Source organism: Chiloscyllium punctatum, chromosome 4 (assembly GCF_047496795.1).
Source record: "Chiloscyllium punctatum isolate Juve2018m chromosome 4, sChiPun1.3, whole genome shotgun sequence".
Lineage (NCBI taxonomy): Eukaryota > Metazoa > Chordata > Chondrichthyes > Orectolobiformes > Hemiscylliidae > Chiloscyllium > Chiloscyllium punctatum.
The window spans coordinates 90,328,170-90,350,505 of record NC_092742.1 but is presented as its reverse complement, the minus strand read 5'-3'; the positions used below and the strand labels follow the sequence as shown (position 1 = coordinate 90,350,505).

At 42.1% G+C, this 22,336-nt stretch overlaps 1 protein-coding gene across 5 annotated transcripts in view; it reads left to right on the top strand.

Moving 5' to 3' along the window:
- Window positions 1–22,336, top strand: part of rpap1 (RNA polymerase II associated protein 1) — a 92,881-nt gene that overhangs the window by 22,043 nt on the left and 48,502 nt on the right. For all 5 annotated transcript variants that reach the window (XM_072569270.1, XM_072569269.1, XM_072569271.1 and 2 more), the window contains exons 8-9: window positions 19,872–19,987; window positions 20,966–21,064. In XM_072569270.1, coding sequence (XP_072425371.1) covers window positions 19,872–19,987; window positions 20,966–21,064 — 215 coding nt within the window. The remainder of the gene's footprint in view (window positions 1–19,871; window positions 19,988–20,965; window positions 21,065–22,336) is intronic.

Below are 22,336 nucleotides of genomic sequence, written 5' to 3'. Positions count from 1 at the left end.
GTCTGCTGCCTGTGTTCTTCTAGATGTTAGCAGTCACTGGTTTAGGAGGTGCAGTTAAAGGAGCCTAGATGAGTTGCTGCAGTGCAATTTGTCAATGATACACATAGACACTCCTTTGTGCTTGTGGGGAGGGAATGAATACTGAAGGTGGTAATTGGTATGGATAAATGGACTATTTTTTTCCTAGATACTGTTGGAGCTGCATTCATTCAGGCAGGGTGGCTAATGGTCCTTCTCCATGTGTTCCAGTGACTTTACCTGATAGCTTTTACCCTTTTTATGTATTTTAAAATAGTTCCTTTTGACAACATGCTGTATTCCTAATTTTCAACTTGTTTTTTTCACTTGAGCCAGCTCTCTAAAATGCCCTTCATAATCTTGAAAGTTTTATTTCATTTATGTCAAAGTTGCAGCTAAGTGCGTAAACTCAACTTGATATCTCTGTGTATGTTTAACTCATGCTACTAAGAGAGATGTGATGGCTCAGGTTTGAGCACAACCTAGGGCACCAGTGCTACTGTTGTATTGATAAGCAAGACTATAAAAGATGTGTTTTATATGTAGAAGGAAGCACAGATGAGACCTCTTAACTTCTGAGATGCTTCGCAGCTAATATCCCAACTCGAATGACCTGCAATTGGTACAAGTAATTGTGGGAGCTTTCAGCTCATAAAAAAGGAAAGTACATGTCTGGAGTGCGCTCAAAATTCTGACAAAATGCAGTGTGCCCAGAAATAGTTGTAAAGAGTATTTTCACTACTTATGGGGATTGATAGCTATGAAATGGTCCAGGCCTCAAATTTAATCCATCATTACTCATTTTGCAACATTTTATATTTTGCTATGTAATCCCTTTCAAGTGTTTTTCCTCCCCATTGAAAACTCTGTCTGAGGTTGCATGGAGTCATGTTTGCCCATCATACTGAACCTTGAGACATACTTCCACTCAAGCGTTGTCTTGTTTTTAAAACTCTTGCTCCTCATTCATATTTTTTCATTTTGCTCTCTAATCCCTGAGTTTTACAGCCCTCTGCATCCCTGCATCCATCTGGGCTCGAATGCATTCCCTTTTGTTTTGCTCTCTCATTATGGTTCAGCTGTCTTGGACATAATGTCTGGAATTTCCTCCTTAAAGCTTTCTTCATGTAAATACCTCTTTTCTCCTTCAAGCTGTTCCACCTATGAACAAGGATTCGTTCACTTCTAAGATCTCCTTGTGTGACTCTGTGCCATATTTTGTCTGATGTTGCTTCTGCACAATGTCTAGAGACATTTTTATCATGTTAAAGATGTTCTGTAAAGGCAAGATTTTGCCATGAGTATTGGTAATTCCTGTTGAAATTCTGCCACTAATGTTTGGTTAAGACGCAGCAGAGTTTCCATTCCCAGCAGTGTTGATGTAGTTTCAGATTCTATGTCAGTGTTTGCTCATCACCTGCCAGTGTTTTGGGGCTCAGACCAATATTTTAAATATTAGCTATAGTGTTATAACCATGTCAAGCTAGTTTGTCCCCAGAGTTGGAACTGTGAGGTTGAGACACTGATGGACATTGATCAGGCCAGTCTTGCTAAAATCAATTAGAATGAACGATATTGCTGAGGGTATCAAGTAGTTAATAATAATGCTACAGAAGATCCTGACACTCGGGCGTCCAGCCAGCAAGCCTGCAGTCCTGTTCCTGAGTTTTGTAATGTAACCTGTGCTCAAATTACTTTTTTGTTTTTGGAGGCTTTTCTTGTATGTAGACTTTACTCAGCACTGAGCTCAGCTATAGAGTTCTTGAATTCTACATTATAATTCTATGGTTCTTGAAGTTTCAGCAAACATCTGTAACTTCCCAGAGTGGGACTGACCCAGAACACCCAGCAAGATTCCAAATTGACCTGTGCTGGTCTTTCTCAGGATAGATTACTACAATAGGTTCCAATGCCCACATGAGTGGAAAAGGGCAATGCCAGCAGCAACCTTATTATAGTAAATATCCCTAGCTGCATAACACATCATCAGACAAAATTTGATAATGAACCACATTATGATACAGTTGGGGCAGGTGACTGAAAATTTGTCAAAGAACTAGATTCCACAGGGCATCTTAAAAGGGAGAGGTAGAGGGGTTTAGTTGGTGGGAACCTTCAACTCATTTATAAGGATCCTGGCTCTGCGTGTGAAGCAATTTAACTTAGAAGATCACAGACCAGATGCTGGGAAATGAGATTAGGATGGGCGGCTGGTTTATTCAGCCACAAAATAAACAAAGACCTTTCTGACATGTAACGTTTCTGAGTTTCAAAAGGAAGTTTCCGAAATTGGGGGCTAGGCAACAAAGGGCACATTTATTTAAAATAGTAACATTTATTAATGCTAAAATTGGGAGGAGTGTGGATATCTCAGATGTTTGTTGGGCTGGAGGAGGTTACAGAGGTTGGGAGGGGCAAAACCGTGGAGGCATTTGTAAACAATGGTCGAAATGTTAACGTTCAGGAAGTGTTGTCAGGGAAGGAGTCTGTGCAGGACACTAAAGCACAGAGTTAGCATTCAGGCAGTGAACAGGCAGCAGAGCTTTGGATGGTTGTGGGTTTATGGGGAGTGGAAGATGGTGATCATGAATCTTTTGGATTAATTAAACCTAGAGGTAACAAAACCAGGGATGAGGGTTTCACCACTGAGCTGAGACAGGACAATATTATAGAAGTGGAAGTAGATGATCTTAGCATGGGAGTGTGGTCAGGAGTTTTCCTTGGAATCAAAACTGACTCCAAGATCAAGATCAGTCTGTTCACCCTAATTGCTAGGAAGAATTATAGGATTGCTAGCTCAGGAATGTAGTTTGTACTAGGGACTAAAGATAGAGGCTTTGGTCTTCCCCATTTAACTAGAGGCAGTTGCTGCTTATCCTACTAGAAGAAGTCAGAAGTAATGTGCTCAGTCAGAGAGAATGAATGAAGGGAGATGGTGATGAAATGGATTTTGGTGTCACCAGCATTCATGTGGAAAATGCTGCTGCATTTTCAGTTGGGGAGGATGTCGGTGCTGAGCAAGAACAGGAAGAGAAGTCATTACAAATGGTTCTTTGACTGCAATGACATAAGAATGGAGCCAGCCGAGTGCAGTCCCACCTACCAGGGTCAGGGTGGAGGGAGGAATTGGAATTTGAATTGACTGATGTCATCCACTGTGTCAAAGACTGCGAGAAGGATGATTGAGAAGATGATGAAGGACATTTCACGCCATCAGATACAGGTTAGAATGTATGGTGTTATCCAGCAGCCAATGTAGGACAATGAACACAGGGGTTATAGGTAAATGTGGCTTAAATTTGGACAAACTCAAATGGGGGAGCAGCAGTCACAACTTGTGAGCAGTTGTGAGGTGAGAAATTTCACAGTTGAACATTCCAGTATGAATGAATCCCTGTGATCAGAAGAGGCTGAATTGGGGTCTCTCTAACTTGTGTAGATGATGTGGCCAGTGGCCAATGGCCAGTGTCTGCAGGCTCCTGGTACCAGAATGCATGAAGAACCAATAGTGCTGCTTTAATATGTGAACCTTTGATGGATGACAGCACCTCCCTTTGCCTCTGGGAACCTACATTGTGTGAGGAGAAGATTGAGGCTTCTGAAAAAAAAAATCCACAGGGTACAGGGCAGAGAAGAGAAAAGAGATTGCACTATTTTGGAGGTGTACAGAAATCAATCTTGACTTGAAACCTTTGGCTAAGGTCCTGTCCAGTTCCCATCCACCTCTGTACTGGACAGACAGGAGAGTTGTATGTTGTACATCCTTGGATAATTGAGGGTTAATAATCAAACTTCTTTGTGCTTTGGAGTTCTGAGCTTTCCAAGATAGATGACTTGAGAAAAATCATGGCTTGTCTAAGGCTTTTAGTGTTTGAGCATTATATGTGAAAAGTAGTTGTGCAGGGAAATAAGTGATAGTAATGACTGAGTGATTAGGGCATAACATTAGTAATGAACGTGGGTGGCAGGCTCCATTAATACTGTACGGACGACTAATGGTTAATACATCTACACTATATTGGACTTGAACAATTAAGTTTGGAAGACTTTTATTTGAGAAAAGTATGTTTGAAATAAACAATTACGTCTGTTCACAGATGGATTTTAAAGGATTCAGGAACAGGTATGTCTGAAAGCATGTCTTAGATTTGGAAAAAAAAAGGAACATGATGGGGCCTAGTTTTTAACAGTTATCTTGAAGGTTTGAAGGATAAAATCAGAAACCGAAAGCCACTCTGTGTATAGTTAGGTTGATCGTGTGTTGTACCTGAATGAAGTCTGTTCTGTACACTTCTCCATCAAGTGTCTTATGCTTTCTCAAAGTATGCCATTGTGAATCATGAAGGGAAGGAGGTTGACTAACAGTTAATCTTGAACATTCTTGCTTCATTCACTCATCACATCCTGGCTAAGGAAGCTACAAAGAGCCACCCCTCTGCTTAGCTTAGTATTAATGAGAACTTAATTGGGTTTCACCTGATAAATGATTTGGCAGACCACTGTGTGGGGATTTTTGGTTAGTGAGCTCTACAGCTGAGCATTATCCTGGTCTCGCTAATTGCCGAATCTATGAGATAATTTCAACATTTATGCGTATATGATTATAATACATCACTGCCTAAACATCACTGAAATAACTCCATGAAGGCTGGTTGCCTTTTATCGCTGAGTTGCCTTTTATTTACATGTATATACTACAAGACACTGACCCAGTTAACACAGAGCTGGTTCCTAGAGTGAGCAGAATCCCTGACACTCCTGTTTATATATTTTCTTTTGGTTGTTATATACTTCAGGCAATTTAACTGTACAGAGTGTAGTTCCTTCCAAAATGAAGATCAAACAGTCAGCTTCATGAAACAGATTGTCCCAATAGTCAAATTACTCCAGCACGTTTATGATTGCTTCTTTAGTTTCTATCCTAAGCAAGGCCTCTGCCCGTTCTATCTTACCGGATGCTGCTGATAGTTCAGCATTGGCTTTGTCCAGATTAGCCTATGCAGCTGTTAAGTCAAATTCATCCAGAGCCATTGCTTTGTCAGCCAGGAGCATTCACTGTGACAGAATTATGGCGCACACAATATTTTGTTTGTGCACCTTCTTCATCACACACTGTTAGGACCATAGGTTTTAGTACTTGCAATGTTAATATGTGGGCAAGGAGAATACCAAAGCTTCCAGTCAACTTGTTTCACATTAGCTTCATTATAAAACACCTCAGTGGGATTTGCGAGTGTAAAAGACATCTTGGTGGCTGCAGCTGCACTGCTATTGCATAGCGCCTGACGAGTAACCCCTGCTGGAACAGGTGCAGCCTGTCAGGGACAGCTGTGGTGAAGTTGGTGCAAATTGACGCCTCCCTCAATAACCAACCCACAATTCGACAAGGACAAGCCAGCACCCAGCCTGCCCTACGGCTCTATGTAAGCACAGAGGCCTGCCCGACACGTTAATCTCCTGTTTATATCTGTCAGCTAGGACTCCCCTATTGCACCAGGTTAACAGCCCCTCATATTCTGAGAGATCCACCTGGCAAACATTGCTCCGATCACTAAGTGAATAGTTCCCAATTGAAATCCTGTCAAACTTTTTGTCAGCACCTTAGCTCCTTGACCATAATATGAGAAATTGCCTGGCTTATTGTTCTGTTAGGCAGTTCCATCTTTTTATATTTTGAGTGTATAAAGCACCAACTCCTTTTATTGACTTTGGTTCCCTCCTGCATATGACCACTCATTATGTGCTTTTTTCAAAATTTAAGCACTGGATTTGGTGAAAACCACAATAGTCACCATTTTTCTGCTAGCAATCCGTGCAGGAATTGATTCCATGGATAAATCTCTTGCTGCATTAGAATGTAGTCAAGGCATTGAATCTTTGAACCTCCTGAAGTTCTGTAAATGGAACATTTCCTATTTATTGCTGATGATGAGATGTCAGTGACGAACAGTGTGGAAATAGCTGTGGTCTGCACTGGATTGCAGTACTTTTGACTATTTGACTGATGCCCGCTGCTGTAAGGTGTGATGGAAGTTGAAATGTGATGATGGCCAAGTGTTGTTGAGATGAGGCTACTTGGATTGCAGGTTGTTCCTCTTTCTCAAAGTTACAGGAGATTTGTTGAACATTCCATCCTAACTAGAATATATGACTCAGTGTTCAGTCACATAGTGTGTTTATACAAAGGAAAAACCAAAACAAGCCTTTCATTTATGCAGCACATTTACAACTTCAGATCATTTCAACAGCTGATGAAAATCATTTGAAGCTTTGATTTTGATGTGATTTCTTCTAGTCAGTTACTGATGTAATATGATAAACTTGACAGCCAATTCTGGTATAGCAAGCTTCCACAGACAGTGGTAATGACCTGATAATCTGATTCAGTGATCTTGATTGGTGTATAAACATTGTCCAAAATATTAGGAAGGAATAATGCCACAAGGTAATTTATGTTCACCTGGGCAGACTGGCAGAGTGTAAGGTTTCAAGTGGAGACTGGCACCTTTAAATGTTCAGCTTTCCCTCATTATTGCACTGTCATATAAGCCTGGATTCAGTTGGCTTCATAGTGATGCAGAGCGACACCAACAGAGCGGGTTTGATTCCACATCAGCTGAGGTTACCAAGACAGCTGTCCCTCGCCCAAGATGTGGTGATCCTCAGGTTAAAACTCATCACTAGATGAGAGAGACCAGTCCTATGGTCTTCTAGACTATGGTGACTTTACCTTGCATTGCTGTATAAATAATGTAAAGGTGTTGCATATTGAAAAGGTGAGTTGCATGTCGTAAGTAAAATTTTACAGAAAGCATTTACCCCCCCCCCCCCCCCCGTTCCATTTCAATTGGACCTCAAGTGTTACACGAGGGCTAAAGAGCAGACATTTCAGTCCTGACAAAGGATTTGGCCTGAAATGTTGACTTTCCTGGTCCTTGGATGCTGTCTGACCTGCTGTGCTTTACCAGCTTGACATCTATTGACACTGGCTTCTAGGATCTGCAGTCCTCACTAAGTCCTGCCTTGTTCTTAAAATTTTGGCTGCCTCATCTGCATTCTTTGCTGTGCTTAGATCACTACAGCTCATTTAAAGCATTAAGCATGGTCAGTAATTATTTAGAGAGAATGAAAAAAAAATTGGAAAGATTCCAATCCATTTTACCAGGTAATAAAGAACTGTCAGTCTACGGCATGAATGCATTGCTGAAATCTTAAAGAACAAAGCTGCAAGATATTAGTCTCGGGTTTACAAAAAAATGACCTCACTTAGAAACCATGGTAAACAGGAACCAGGGCTTTCCCTGATCTACAATGAATAAAAACTAACACAGGCAGAAGGCTAATATTGACATATGCAGTAAATTCTCAGACAGAAAAGCAGAAATTACTGGAGAAACTCTGGTCTGGCAGAATCTGTGAAGAGAAAGCAGGGTTAATGTTTTGAGTCCAGTAACCCTCTTTCAGTTCTGGGCCTGAAACGTTAACTCTGCTTTCTTTCCACAAATGATAGTCAACATGGCTTTTTGTGCATGGGAAATCATGTCTCACAAACTTGATTGTGTTTTTTTGAAGAAGTAACGATGAAGATTGATGAGGGCAGAGCAGTAGATGTGGTCTACATGGACTTCAATAAGGTTTTCGACAAGATTCCCCATGGGAGACAGATTAGCAAGGTTATAGCTCATGGAATACAGGGAGAACTAGCCATTTGGATACAGAACTGGCTCAATGGTAGAAGACAGAGGGTGGTGGTGGAGGGTTGTTTTTCAATCTGGAGGCCTGTGACCAATGGAGTGCCACAAGGATCGGTGCTGGGTCCTCCGCTTTTCATCGTTTATATAAATGACTTGGATGTGAGCATAAGAGGTATAGTTAGTAAGTTTGCAGCTAACACCAAAATTGGAGGCGTTGTGGACAGCGAAGAAGGTTACCTCACATTACAACAGGATCTTGATCAGATGGGCCAATGGGCTGAGAAGTGGCAGATGGAGTTTAATTTGGGTAAATGCGAGGTGTTGCATTTTGGGAAAGCAAATCTTAGCAGGACTTATACACTTCATGGTAAGGTCTTAGGGAGTGTTGTTGAACAAAGAGACCTTGGACTACAGGTTCATATCTCCCTGAAATTGGAGTCGCAGGTATATAGAATAATGAGGAAGGCTTTTGGTATGCTTTCCTTTATTGGTGAGAGCATTGAGTACAGGAGTTGGGAGGTCATGTTGCGGCTGTACAGGACATTGGTTCGGCCACTGTTGGAACATTACGTACAATTCTGGTCTCCTTCCTATCGGAAAGATGTTGTGAAACTTGAAAGGGTTCAGAAAAGATTTACAAGAATGTTGCCAAGGTTGGAGGATTTGTGCTATAGGGAGAGGCTGTACAGGCTGGGGCTGTTTTCACTGGAGTTTCGGAGGTTGAGGGGTGACCTTATAGAGGTTTATAAAATGATGAGGGGCATGGATAGGATAAATGGACAAAGTCTTTTCCCTGGGGTCGGGGAGTTCAGAACGAGAGGGCATAGGTTTATAGTGAGAGGGGAAAGATATAAAAGAGACCGAAGGAGCAATTGTTTCACGCAGAGGGTGGTACGTGTATGGAATGAGCTGCCAGAGGAAGTGGTGGAGGCTGGTACAATTGCAACATTTAAGAGACATTTGGATGGGAATATGAATAGGAAGGATTTGGAGTGATATGGGCTTGGTGCTGGCAGGTGGGACTAGATTGGATTGGGATATCTGGTCGGCATGGGCGGGTAGACTGTGAAGGGTCTGTTTCCATGCTGTACATCTCTGACTCTAATTGTGAGAGGCTGCCAGACTGCTGAGCTTCTGCAGGATTTCTGATTTTGTTTTAGGTTTCCAGCATCCTAGTTAGTCTTTTCCTTGGTCTTCTGAATAGGGGCAGTTCATGTCCAGATGTTAATCTTTAACCGGTATCCCTGCAGTTACCCTTCACCCTCTCCTTCTGCACCATACCCAACTGATAGTTAATCTGATGAGAGTTTAGTCAGTGCAAGCAGCCCATTTGATGGTGCAGAACATCAGAGTTCATTGCAATCCTTTCCTTGGGACCTTGGATATCAACTAGGACTACAAATGCAATAAATTTTTCATGCAGCACCACAGCCATTGATGTCCATGATCTATTGGGGATGCAATTTGGCCTGTTTTGGGCAGAAGTATGTAATTGTGAGATTATGTCAACCTCAATGTACCAAAACAGGTGTCATCTTTGGTTCAGCTGGGAGTATTAAGTTTTTCTTTTTTTTTTTGTGTGGCTATCTCAGTTTGAGATAACCATGTTGAAACATTTGTTACCCAACTTGTTAGACTTACTGTGTATATTACACACGTCATATTATTCAGTTTTGCATTTTGATACAAATGATCAAAAAACAGATTAATACTTAACCATAAGAGGCCAACTCTGCCATTCAATAGGATCGTGGCTGATCTGACACTCCTCATGCTCACATACCTACCTTTTCCCATAATCCTCGATTCCCTTGCTGATCAAGAATCTATCTCAACCTGAAATATACATAAGGACCCTGCCTGCATAGTGCTCTGTGCCAAAGAGTTCCAAAGAAACTCAACCCTTGAGAGAAGAAATTCCTTCTCATTTTGGTCTGAAATTGGCATCCTAATATTCTGAGACTATGCTCTCTGGTCCTAGATTCTCCCGTGGAGGGAAACATTCTCTCTGCATTTACTCTTTGGGTCCCATAAGAATTCTGTATGTTTCAGTGAGATCATCTCCCATTCTAAACTCCGTGAGGAGGGTCCCAACCTGTTTAATCTCTGCTCATATGTCTCCATACTGGGGATCGTTTTAGTGAATCTTCTCTGAACTGTCTCCAATGAAATGATATCTTTCTTTAAATAGGGGGACCAAAACTGCTCACAGAACTGAAGATGTGGTCTCACCAGTACCTTGCACTGTTGCACTAAGACTTCTCTACTCTAATACTCCAGTCCTCTTGAAGTAAGGGCCAACATTCCATTAGCCTTCCTGATTACCTGCTGTATCTGTGTGCTAGCTTTCTGTGTTTTGTGCATAAGTATCTCCAAGTCCCTTTGTGTTGCAGTTTGCTGCGGCTTTTCTTTGTTTAAATAATACTGTTCTTTTGTTCTCCCTTCCAAAATGAACAATTTTGCACTTTCCCACATTATACTCAATTTGCTAACATTTTGCCCATCAATACATCTCCATACAGCCCCACACTCGTCCACACAGGAAACAAGAATGTCAAATATGCTTTGCAACCTCAAGAGCTGAGGCTCCTTCAGCACTACCTCCTGGATCTCTCTATTGCCTTATTGGTAGTCACACACTCCTATACCTGACCACTGACCGAATTCGAGATAATTAAGGGATGTTATTGCCGCTTGAAACACAGTGTCCAGATAACTTCCTCTCCATGATGTTTGAAGTTCAGACTCCAGCTCATCAAATCTGAGCTGGAGTTCCTCAAACAACTAACTCTTGCAGCAGATGTGGTCACTGAGAGCTACAGTGTGGTCCATCCAGCTCCTATATCGTGCAGGTTCAGCACATTGCTTGGCCTAGACTGAGACTCACTGCAGATTTCCAAGAAGCAGAGGGATCAAGGTGTTCTACTGTATGAGTCACAAAATGGTGGTATGAACATATAGCAAGTATTTGAGAAGGCTAATCCAATGTTATCCTCTATTACAAGAAGAATTGAATAGAAAATTAAGAGAATTATGCTTCAGTTTTCCAGATTGCCTTTTGAGTGCAGTTTTGCCCTTCTTATTTAAGGAATGTTATAAATGCATTAGAGGTGGTTCAGGGGAGGCTTACTCGATTAATATCTCGAATGAGGGAGTTGTTTAATGAGGATTGGTTGGACAGGTTGGGCTTGCTTTCACTGGAGTTTAGAAGAGGGAGGGTGACTTGATTGTAGCATATTAGATCCTAAATGGTCTTGACAAAATGGATATGGAAGCTTTCCTCTTATGGGTGTGTCCAAAACCAGGGGCACTGTTTTACAGTAAGTGGTTGCCCTTAAGAATAGAGATGATTTTTGGAGGTGTATGTCAGAAGGTGGTGGAGGTGGGTTTTTTGAATATTTTTAAGGTGGAGATAGATAGATTTCTGGTTGGACAAAGGACTCAAAGAAGTAGATGGGCATGTGGAATTGAAACAAACAGATCAGTAGTTGTGGAGCAGGCTCAAATGGCCTGTTTCAGTCAATTTGTAAATTTGTAGTCATTGTATTCTGCAATAATCCATCAATTCTCAGTCTGAGGTTTTTTTTTAAAGTATATTAGGTTCTAAGCAAATGTTTACATTTGTGTAGTGTCTTTCAAGATCTCTGGATGGCTTAAAGCACATTATAGCCAGCTAAGTCCCAAAGGATTCTAGTTACAGTTGTAATATAGGGATTGCAGTAGCCAATTTGTAAATAGCAACTTCCTATCAGTAACAGGAACAGGAGTAGGCTGTTTGGCCCCTCAAGCTTGCTTCATTAGTATGTACAAACTGCAACAAATTAATGACTAATCCAACACTCCTCACATCCACTTTACTTGCCTTTTCCCCATAACCCTTGATCCCCTATTTATCAAGAATCTATCTACCTCAGCCTTAAATTTATGCAAGGTCTCTGTGGCAAGAGTGCCAAAGACTCTGAGAGAAGAAATTTTTTATTTATTCATTTTGTGGGATCTGGGCATCACTGATTGGCCCACATTTATTGATCTTGTGAAGGTGGTAATTATCTTAGTGGAAACAAGTCCACAACTGATCCTCTGAAGAGTAACCCATCCAGACCCACTCCCCCGCCTTATTATTCTACATTTCCCCTAACTAATGCATCTAGCCTATACATCCCTGAACTATGGGCAATTTAGGCACTTGGGCAACTGTCACCAATTCACCTAATTTGCGTATCTTTGGACTGTGGGAGGAAACCGGAGCACCCAGAAAAAACCCAGGCAGACACGGGGACAATGTGCAAACTCCACACAGACAGTCGCCCAAGGCTGGAATTGAACCCAGGTCCTTGGCGCTGAGGCAGCAGTGCTAACCACTGAGCCACCGTGCTGCCCTGCTGGTGAGCTGCCTTCTTGAGCCGCTGCAGTCCACCTGCTGTGGGTTGACCTATGATGCTATTAGGGAGGGAATTCCAGGATTTTGACCCAGCAAAATGAAGGAATGGCAATATATTTCCAGGGACATTCTGCCTTGGACCTTTGGGTGACCATCCGCCAAGGTGGACTTCAGGACAGGCAAAGTGGCTGAGCAGAGGCTGATAGTCAAGTTTGGTACCCATGCGCATGGACTCAACCTGGACCTTTGCTTCATGTCACACTACAGTGACCCCATTGCAGTATACACTCTCTCTCACACACAAGCACACACACACTCTCTTACATACTGTCTCACTCATGCAGACCCTCTCTCATATGTACACACAGAGACCTCCCACGCACGCACCCTCTCTCAGGCTTATGCCCCATCACACGCTTGCTCACTCTGTTTCTCTCCCCTGCACATGCGCACACATATAAGTTTATAGGGTGAATTTGTATATGCAGATACATTCTATTTTGCTTAAAAAAATGCAGAATCTGTAAGCAGGCAGTCAATCCATGTAATATTTGTAAATTCCACTTTTGAAATAGAACCAGTCTGACTCAAGATTGAGATACAGACTCTAATCTCACACCTTTAATACATTGTCTGAGCTGAGATGTCACCTTTTGTGATAAACCTTAAATTATCTTGAATGTGACTGGGATTTACATATTAAAGAACTGAAACCAGCAAATCCATTCTAAAAAAAGGAAGACTTAACAATCGAGGTTTGTTCAATGTATCATTGTATCACTGTAATCTTTTGCAATATAGTCTGTATCTTGTGGTCTTGCTTCACACCCACCTGATGAAGCAGCAGTGCTTCGAAAGTTAGTGCTTCCAAATAAACCTATTGGACTATAACCTTGTGTTGTGTGACTTTTAACTTTGTCCACACCAGTCCAACACCGGCTCCTCCAAATCAATATCTTTCCAAGTCAGGATGATGAGTGGCTTTGAGGGGAACTTGAAGGTGATGGTGTTCCCACGTATCTGCTGCCCTTGTCCTTCTAGATGGAAGTGGCCGTGGGTTTGGAAGATACTGTCTCGGGATCTTTGGTGAATTTCTGAGTTCATCTTGTAAAAAGTATATACTAATGCTACCGAGCGTTGGTGGAGGAGGGAGTGAATGCTTGTGGATGTGGTGTTAATCAAGCATGCTGCTTTGTCCTGGATAGTGTCAAGCTTCTTGAGTATTGTTGAGACTGCACTCATCCAGGCAAGAGGGGAGTATTCTATCACACGCCTAACTTGTGCCTTATAGACAGTCTTGTAAATTTCTCCTCATCTTAGTCTTAAATTGGCACCCCTTAATTCTGAGACTATTCCCCCTCATCCTAGACTCTTCCATGAGAGGAAACATCCTCTTGGTATTACCCTCTCAAGCCCCTTAAGAATCCTGTACGTTTCAATGAGCTCACCTCTCATTGTTCTAAATTCCAGGAAGTAGGGTCCCACCCTGTTTAACCATTGATCACAGGACAATCCCTGCCTACCACGGATCATCCTAATGAACCATTTCTGAATTGCCTCCAATGAAATGATATCTTTCCTTCAATAATGGGACCAAATCTACTCTCCGTACTCCAGATGTGGTCTCACCTGCAGCTTGTCCAGTTGCATTAAGACTTCCCTACTCTTATACTCCCTTGAAATAAGGGCCAGCTTTCCATTAGCCTTCATGATTACCTGCTGTACCTGTGTGCTAGCTTTCTATGTTTTATGCACAACTACTTCCTTCCCCTTGAGTTGCAGTTTTTCTCAATGGGTTTTGATTTCCCTTCCAAAATGAATAACTTGACATTTTCCCACATTATACTCTGTCAACTTACTGTCATGAGTAAGAAATAAGGTAAGCATCCAATTAGTCTACTTTTTTGTTGTATTTGTTGAGGAATGAATGTTGACCAGGATACTATGGAGCAGTTTTCGAATAGTAACTTGCGGTATTTTGCAAGTGAGTGCCAAGGGTTTGTCCAAAAGCTAGTAGCTGCGATTGTGTTGGATTCAAACCCATTTAAACATCTTGATCAAATCACCCCTCAATCTTTTATGCTTAAGTGAATATGAACCAAATTAAATATATTTATCTTATAATTTAAGCTTCTAAGCTCAATTGAACGATGCACTGTGTATAAAGAATTACGAAGAATTATAAAGAATTTGGGGTTACTGAAACATCAATTAACAGTAAGACCAATGATGTAATGGTTCATGAGATTCTAGTCAACCCAGCCTGAGTTTAACTTAATGACATCAGGGTAAGAAGTGACTGCTAAGTTAGGCTAGCTAAACAGGAGACCAAATACGGCAGGTTATTTTTATTTGTTCTGGATATACACCTGTGCCCAAGAAGGTAATGTTGAGCCACTATGCACTGCTGATGTCATTCTTCTACGTTGTAGATATTGGGGTGTGGATGGAGCCTTGGTGAGGTGCTGGAGTGCATCTTGAAAGCGGTGCACACTGCTACTACTGTGTGTCAATAGTAGAGGAATGATTGTTTAACATGTTGGATGTGGTGCCAATAAATGGAGTTTTGTGTTGGCGTTAAGTGCTTGAGTGTTCTTGTAGTTGCATTCATTCAAGCAAGTGGGGAATGTTTCATCCAATCCTTATAGGCAGTGCACAGGGTTTGGGGATTCAGGAGGTTAGTTGTTTATCACAGATTTCCCAGGCAGCAAAATATTTTAATGACTGGTCTAGCAAAATTCTGGTAATAATTGACACCCCAGAATGTAGATAGTGGAGAATTCCAAGTAACACATCAAATGTCAAGGAGATGATGGTTCCCTTCTGTGGAAATGGTCATTGCCAAGCACTTTCTGTGGCACAAATGTTACTTGCCACTTAGCCCATGTCTGAGTATTAGCCAGGCCTTGCTTTATATGGACATAGGTGACCTCAAGTGTTTGAGGAGTTGCAAATTAAAACTATGCAGTCATCAGTAAACATCCGTAGTTACTGATTGAGAGGAAGTTATTTTTGCAGTAGCTGGAAATGGTTGATCTTGAAACACTACCCTGAGGAACTCCTGCAGCAAAGCAGGGGTAGATTGATAGCCTTGAAATTGCTCCACGACCCACTGGAGTGAAAGGTTTTTTTGGGTTAGCCTAACTGTTTAATGGAGAGAACAAAACATGATGGGTCAGGAACATGCTGCTATGTCTTGCATTTATCCTAACATTGACCTTCACACAACAGTTGGACTGAGCACAGACCTCAAAATTGCAGGGACAAAGACATTGTTCCAATTTGGAAGAAAAGCTGGACCACAAAAACCACTTTTATAATTGGAAAGTGAATTAAGTGTTCCAAGCCAATGCCAGATAGGAGTATACAGTGCAGATGGCATGCATTGATTCAAGGCCATACAGAGGTGGCACCCTGCCATTAACTGTAGAGACGTTCTCCACGGGTTTAGGATAATATTGCTGTGCCACAGATCTGCAACTCTGCTGTCTGAGTAGAAGCAACTTCTCCATCAAGAATCACGCAATCATAATAATGTATGAATAGTACTTGTATCACTAAAATGTGCATCTTCAAACCTTACTAGTCTTTTATAATGTACTTTGCTGGAGAGGATGTTACCACTGAAAAAGTGTACATCTTACCTTACAGCCATCTTGTGTGAGCATCAAGATATCTTGCAGATTAAATGCACAGTGAAGCTCCCTCTATTTGGCTCCGACAACATTGCAGATTCTTAGCCACAGAGAATTCCACTTAACTCAGTAGTAATTTAGTGAGTAACAACTTCACCTCTGAGACCAAAAGAAAGTTTTTGGGTTCAAGTCTTGCTCTAGAGCCTTCCATGCTTATTCTGTGCGAATGCTGACTATATGGTACTGGGGAAGCATTTGAGGGTACCACCATTCTGGATGTAATATTTAACCAAAATCCTTTCCATCTAAACCAAAACAATGGAGCTACTCAAAGAACAGCAGGTGAGTGCTCCCTAGTATCCTGCCCAATATTTGTCCCTCAGTCAAGATAAGTGTGGCTAGGTCAATTACCTAATCTAATAGATTAGATAGTTCTTGTCTCATTGGTTTCTGGGACATTGCTGTTGCATTTACAACACTTCAACATTAGCTAGGTTATGGAACTAATATTAAGATTCCTCAGGGAATGGTTGAGATCAGATCATTGAATATCGTTGAGAGAGGTATTTTCTAGACTAACAAGAGGGTTGATGGTTACACCTAGGCAGGATTATGGAATGAAGCCACAATCAGATAATCTTGAACAGGCTAGAGGGGCCAAATGGCCTAATTGTGATCCTAATTCATGCTGCTATTCACTGGGGTAGTGCACTGGAAATGAAGCCTCAATATTCCTGGAGTCATCACAGAAGTTAAAGTTTTTTTGTAAGTGCAAGGTGACCCCATATCTGTGGGTCTGGTTACTGCAGTTTCAGTTACCTGTTTACCAAAGCCTGTGCATACTATAGGGAATGTTCCCGAACCAGGAACCAGGAGGCTGCTGGTAAGGTACGGTTCCCATTTAAATGAACGTTCGTACCTATCCGCTGTTTTGGGGTTTCTGCGGTAGATCTTGGAATGTATCCACACGGGTATGAGTGGTCTACTGTATGTAATAATTCTGTTTACCTGATTTTTCAGTCTCAGGCTGACAGAAAGCACAAACCAGGTTTCTGTACTTAACTAGAATGATTATTTATTACAAGTAAGTAGACCCTAGCTACAGCTAACAGTTACAAACTGTCAGCATATTAACATTGCAAATTAAAACATGAATCCCCTTATAAACTCTCCCTTACACATGCAAAGACAGACACAGGAAAAAAACATGGATTATGGTCAGAGGGAAAAACACTGGAAAACAATTCAAAGGTTCCTATTCACGAGGGTTGCTGAGATGATTCTTGTGCTGGTCAAAATACTACTTCAGTTGTTCTTCTCCAGATGCTTCCACTGGTTTGCAGAAGGCACAAGGTAACTGGTTCACTTATTACAAAGCTCTCGATCTTATCAGTTAAAATTCTCAGCTTACAGAAAGTGTTGAAGGAACAATAAACTTCAGGTTTGAAGTTGCTTACTGTAGAGAATAGCAAGAGAGCTCCTGGCTGGTAAAGACCTGATAGTTTCTTTGCATCTTGTTCCTTACTTCAAGCTATTCACTTACATAAGAACCAACCACATGGTTGTTGGCAGGCAGAAAAGGCCTTTGTCATCGATAACTGGTCACCACACCTCAAACCAGTTAGCTTGTATTTGCCAATCAAAGCTCCAACCTCCAGAGAGCCATTGACTAACACAGCTCTAACCTACAGCTGTACAAACATTGTGCGTAATGAGTATCAAATTACTTGCAATCAAATCATTGGCTTTTAAAAGAGGTCTTTTCTCGTACCAGTCATAATTAAGGCGCATAAATAAAGGACACTGTGTTTGCAGTATATTCAGTAAGTGGAAATACCTCCTAGAATTGTACTGCACAGAAGCTTGTTTGACCCATGGTTCTTGTGTCAACTCTTGGTATGGCTACCTAATTGGTCACTTTATCCTCATTACTTTGGCAATATTTTCCCTTCAGGCATTTATCTAATTTTCATTTTGAAGTTATTTCTGAATCTACCCCCAGCCCGCCAAGCCCTTTCTGACACTGTATTCCAGAAAATGATTACTTGCTTTGTGGAAAAATTGTTTCCTGGTGTTGCTCCAGTTCTTTGGCTGATCACCTTTTAATCTGTTCCTTCTGGTTACTTACTCTTCTGCCACGGTGGGGTAGTATCTCCTTCCTTACCAAAACAGTTCATGATTTTATAAACTTCAATCAAATTTTCACTTTGCCTTCTTTTCTCTAAGGAGAAACCCCTCCAGCCTTACTGTTACTGAACCCTGGTACTGTTCCAGTAAACCTTGCTTGTACTCTCTCTATACCCGTGACATCCTTCTTTAAGTGTGGTATCCAGAATTGAACAGATACATGTGGCTGAATTAATAACAGCATGTGCAGAAATCAATGGATTAGTCTTAGTGGCCGTTACAGGGATGTAGGGTGGGAATTTCAATTATGACTCAGGAACCAAGCTGCTGGTTCAATTCCAGATTCTAGAAACATAGAATGTAGCAGCAGAAGTAGGCCATTCACGTCTTCAAGTCCGCTGTGCCATTCAACTCTCAGTGTGGCACGGTGGCACAGTGGTTAGCACTGCTGCCTCACAGCGCCAGAGACCCGGGTTCAATTCCTGCCTTGGGCAACTGTCTGTGTGGAGTTTGCACATTCTCCCCGCGTCTGCGTGGGTTTCCTCCGGGTGTTCCGGTTTCCTCCCACAGTCCCAAAATGTGCAGGTCAGGTGAACTGGCCATGCTAACTTGCCCGTAGTGTTAGGTGTAGGGGAATGGGTCTGGGTGGGTTGCTCTTCGGAGGGTCAATGTGTACTTGTTGGGCTGAATGGCCTGTTTCCACACTGTAAGTAATCTAATCTAATCTAAACTACCCTGCTCCCATTTTCTTCCCCTCCCCTTTGACACTTTTATTCCTAAGAACAATATCTATGTACTTCTTCGCATGGATTTTAAAGAGCTAAGTTACTTCGTGGCCGAGGACTAGGCGACAGGCTAGATTGTGCACTGCTCTCTTCCTCAGTAGCACTGAAACATGCTGATCATGAACGTTATCAGTGCATTCCCTCCGTCTTTGATTTTAGCACTCTATTCCAGTGTCTGGTAGCATAATTAAAGTTTTCTGCAGTCAATAGTTTAGTTCTTGCGCCTTTCTGTAATTTGCCTGTGAATTTGCTTCTTTGTTGTTCTTCCCACTGTTTGGTGGCTGGAAGTGCGTAGCCAGTACTGTAGTAGCTCTTCTATTGATATTTAAATTGACACATAATATAAATACAATAATAAAATTTATTTGAAAGATTTTTTGACTCATTATTTTCCCATTCTATAATAATTTCTTTTTATCAGTACTGCCAATCCACCATCTTTTTTTTCCCTTTATCTTTTCTGAGTTGTTTGCAGTCAACGTGGTATTCCAAATCCTGCCCTGCTTTGAGCCAGGCATCTGATATTGCCCCTAAATTATTGTCCCATTTGGCTGCAGCTCACCAACCTTATGTACCATGCTTAGTCAATTTGAGCATTTGTAATCCAAGGCCATATTGGGCTGATCTCTTAATAAACTATATTCTACTCTTCCTGCTTTTAGCCTTTTCTGATTTTGTATGTGACTGATTTTGCCCCCTTAATGTCCACTTCATTAGCTGCAATCCTGACATCCCTAAGACCAGGTATGGCACTGTATGAAGTATTCCGATAATTTTCTTGCATCAGTATATGCCATACTCAATAACAGTGAGTTAATGACTTGTGTGGTTGTTGGGTTCTTAATCACGATTGGATTTCAGACAGTTTTGTAGTCCCAAAACAACCAGGATGAGATTTGAGATTGCCAAGATGCAATTCCATTGGACTGAATGTTCATCTTATTAGTCTCGGTAGAATGTCCACCCAAAAGTCTGAGCTTCGATATCATCAAGTACTTGGAATAGTAGATTCAATCTGGTAATGGTAAATACAGATTTATATGTAGACCAGAGAACCTAAAGTGGGGAGTGCCTGCACAACAGCTGACACAGTACGTGGGAGGAGAGGGGCATGAATTGTGCTGCAGTGATGAGCAGAGTGTGTGTAAGATCATGTGGATGAGGGGTACATGTTTATGCTGATGGCTGCTGGATTGTACACTCTTATGAGATTATTGCTGAATCTCTACAGAGGCTGATATTCCACTGAAGCCTGAGAAAGGATGGGTCCATATGGATGTCCCAGAATATGAGAAGCTGGAGTGGATGAAAGACCTGCCCAAACCCAGGCGACGGAAAACTAAGGAGGTGAGCAGTGGCAATTTGTGAACATTCTGTATAACTAATTTTAGTTAAGTCGGAGATTGGTGACAGGGTCACTTCATCCCACAAACCATGAAACTGGCTGTGGACAGAGCAACAGAAACTGAGTGGCTCTGTGATGGAGCAGGTTGTGATCGAGTGGCTCTATAATGGAGCTAGGAAGAGACAGAATGATTCTGTGATGGAGCTGGAGTGTGACCGAGTAGCTCTGTGACGGAGAGGCGTGTGACCGAGTGGCTCTGTGACGGAGCTGGGAGAGACCGAGTGGCTCTGTGACGGAGCTGGGAGAGACCGAGTGGCTCTGTGACGGAGCTGGGAGAGACCGAGTGGCTCTGTGACGGAGCTGGGAGAGACCGAGTGGCTCTGTGACGGAGAGGCGTGTGACCGAGTGGCTCTGTGACAGAGAAATGTGTGACTGAGTGAGTGGTTCTGAAATGGAGCTGGGAAGAGACAGAGTGGCTCTGTGACTGAGCCAGTGTGTGACCAAGTGGCTCTGTGACAGAGCAGGGACAGACTGAGTGGCTCTGTGACGAAGTGGGGAGAGACCGACTGGCTCTGTGACGGAGCAGGGAGAGACCGAGTGGCTCTGTGACGGAGCCGGGGTGTGACTGAGTGGCTCTGTGACTAAGTGGGGAGAGACCCAGTGGCTCTGTGACGGAGCGGAGAGATAATGTGGGATTGTGTGGCCAAGTCACAGAATCATAATGGATAGTGAGACTGAGTGCTTTGAGTTCAGTAGAGAAGTTGGAAGCAGCTGGATGAAGTGGGCTTGTTTAGGATCACTCTGGGTTTGAGTTATGTAGAGTCTGAAATGTCAATGTTGTTTTAAAAACTTCAATTTTCAAACATTAGAAGCTGCGACCCCAATAGTTATGAATACACAGCAGTCTAATCTTCACCAATGGACAGAAAACCTTTCTCTGGAAATGCTATTTAATACTGTATCTATCTTTTCATATTCAGGAGATGCAAGCAAGGTTCAGTTTCCATGGTGACTTAATACCTCCAGATGTCGATCTTCCAACTCACCTAGGACTGCACCACCATGGAGAGCAGCCAGAGGTAAGACATTATTATTGTGTATTCCAGTCTAATGTGTTGGAGCTCCTGCTGAAGTGAGGGCTGAAGTATAAATTGTTGTAAGTTATCTTGCACCTCTGCAGCACCCTAATGTGCAATTTGTTGTTATGGTGTCTGCATTTTGGGAAAAATATATTAGCCCTTGAGGGGGTATATTAAAAGAGTTAAATAATGAGAACATGGTGTGGATTAGGCCTGTACTCCGCTGAGTGAAGAGGATGAAAGGATGATCGAACTGAGGTGGTTAAGGTGGTTAAAGGATTTGTTAGGATGGGTTGAGAGAAGTGATTCCCTCTGAATGTGGGAATCTGGAAGCAAATGAGCTCAGCCTTAAAATTAGGCTGATGCTAGGAAACAGTTTTTCACACAAAAGGTGGCAGAAATTGGCAGCGCATGTCTCCCCCTCAAAAAGTCTGCTGTGGTTGGTGGGGGCCGGGGTTCAATTAGTATATTCAAAGCTGCAATCAATAGAGTCTTTGGGCGTTTTAAAGGATGAGGTTGATATAGCTCAATCTTTTGTGGTCTTCACAAGTTTGAGCATTTTTCCTGAAATGTCAGAACAACACAAGTAATATGTGTGAAGTTGAAATGTGGGTGCTCACTTTAACACTGCTGTGGAGCCTCTGGTTAGCTGAATTCTAAATTTGGCCTCAAACTGAATGGGCAGTCTCCGATCTTTGAATATATACACAGCCCATCATGTCTGCCCCAGCTCTCCGATTGGCCCCACTACCCTGCTGGTATCTCCGCAGCCTTGAAAGTTTCTCCTGTTCAAGTATTCATCCAATTTCCTTGGGATAATTAGTTCAAGCACCACATGCCAAATCATAACTACTTCTATCAACCACTTTTCTGCGCGACTGGAGTCATGTACAAGCCAGGCTGGATAATGACTAATGCTAAGGGCAGGGGTGAGCTGGTGTAATGACTCCCCCTTTGCCTTCCCTAATCCTCGACTCACTGTACAAAGCTTTAGAATGAGGTTTTAAACCTCTGAATGTTGTTGCTCTGGAGCACAGACACAAGGCAGTTTTTCTTTTAAAGTTAACAATCTGAAAGATAAATTCATTCTCATTCCAGCTCTCATCTAAGACACACATAAGACAAAAGAGATAGCATGCACTTAAGGTTTTAAGAAATCCAAACAGATACTATTCCACAGTCTTTTAAGATGGTAACTGGAAATATTGCAGGCTCGTTGATTTATTTTCGGTAGCTGCAGAAAACGGCTAGTAAGTTTCCGATGATAAATTT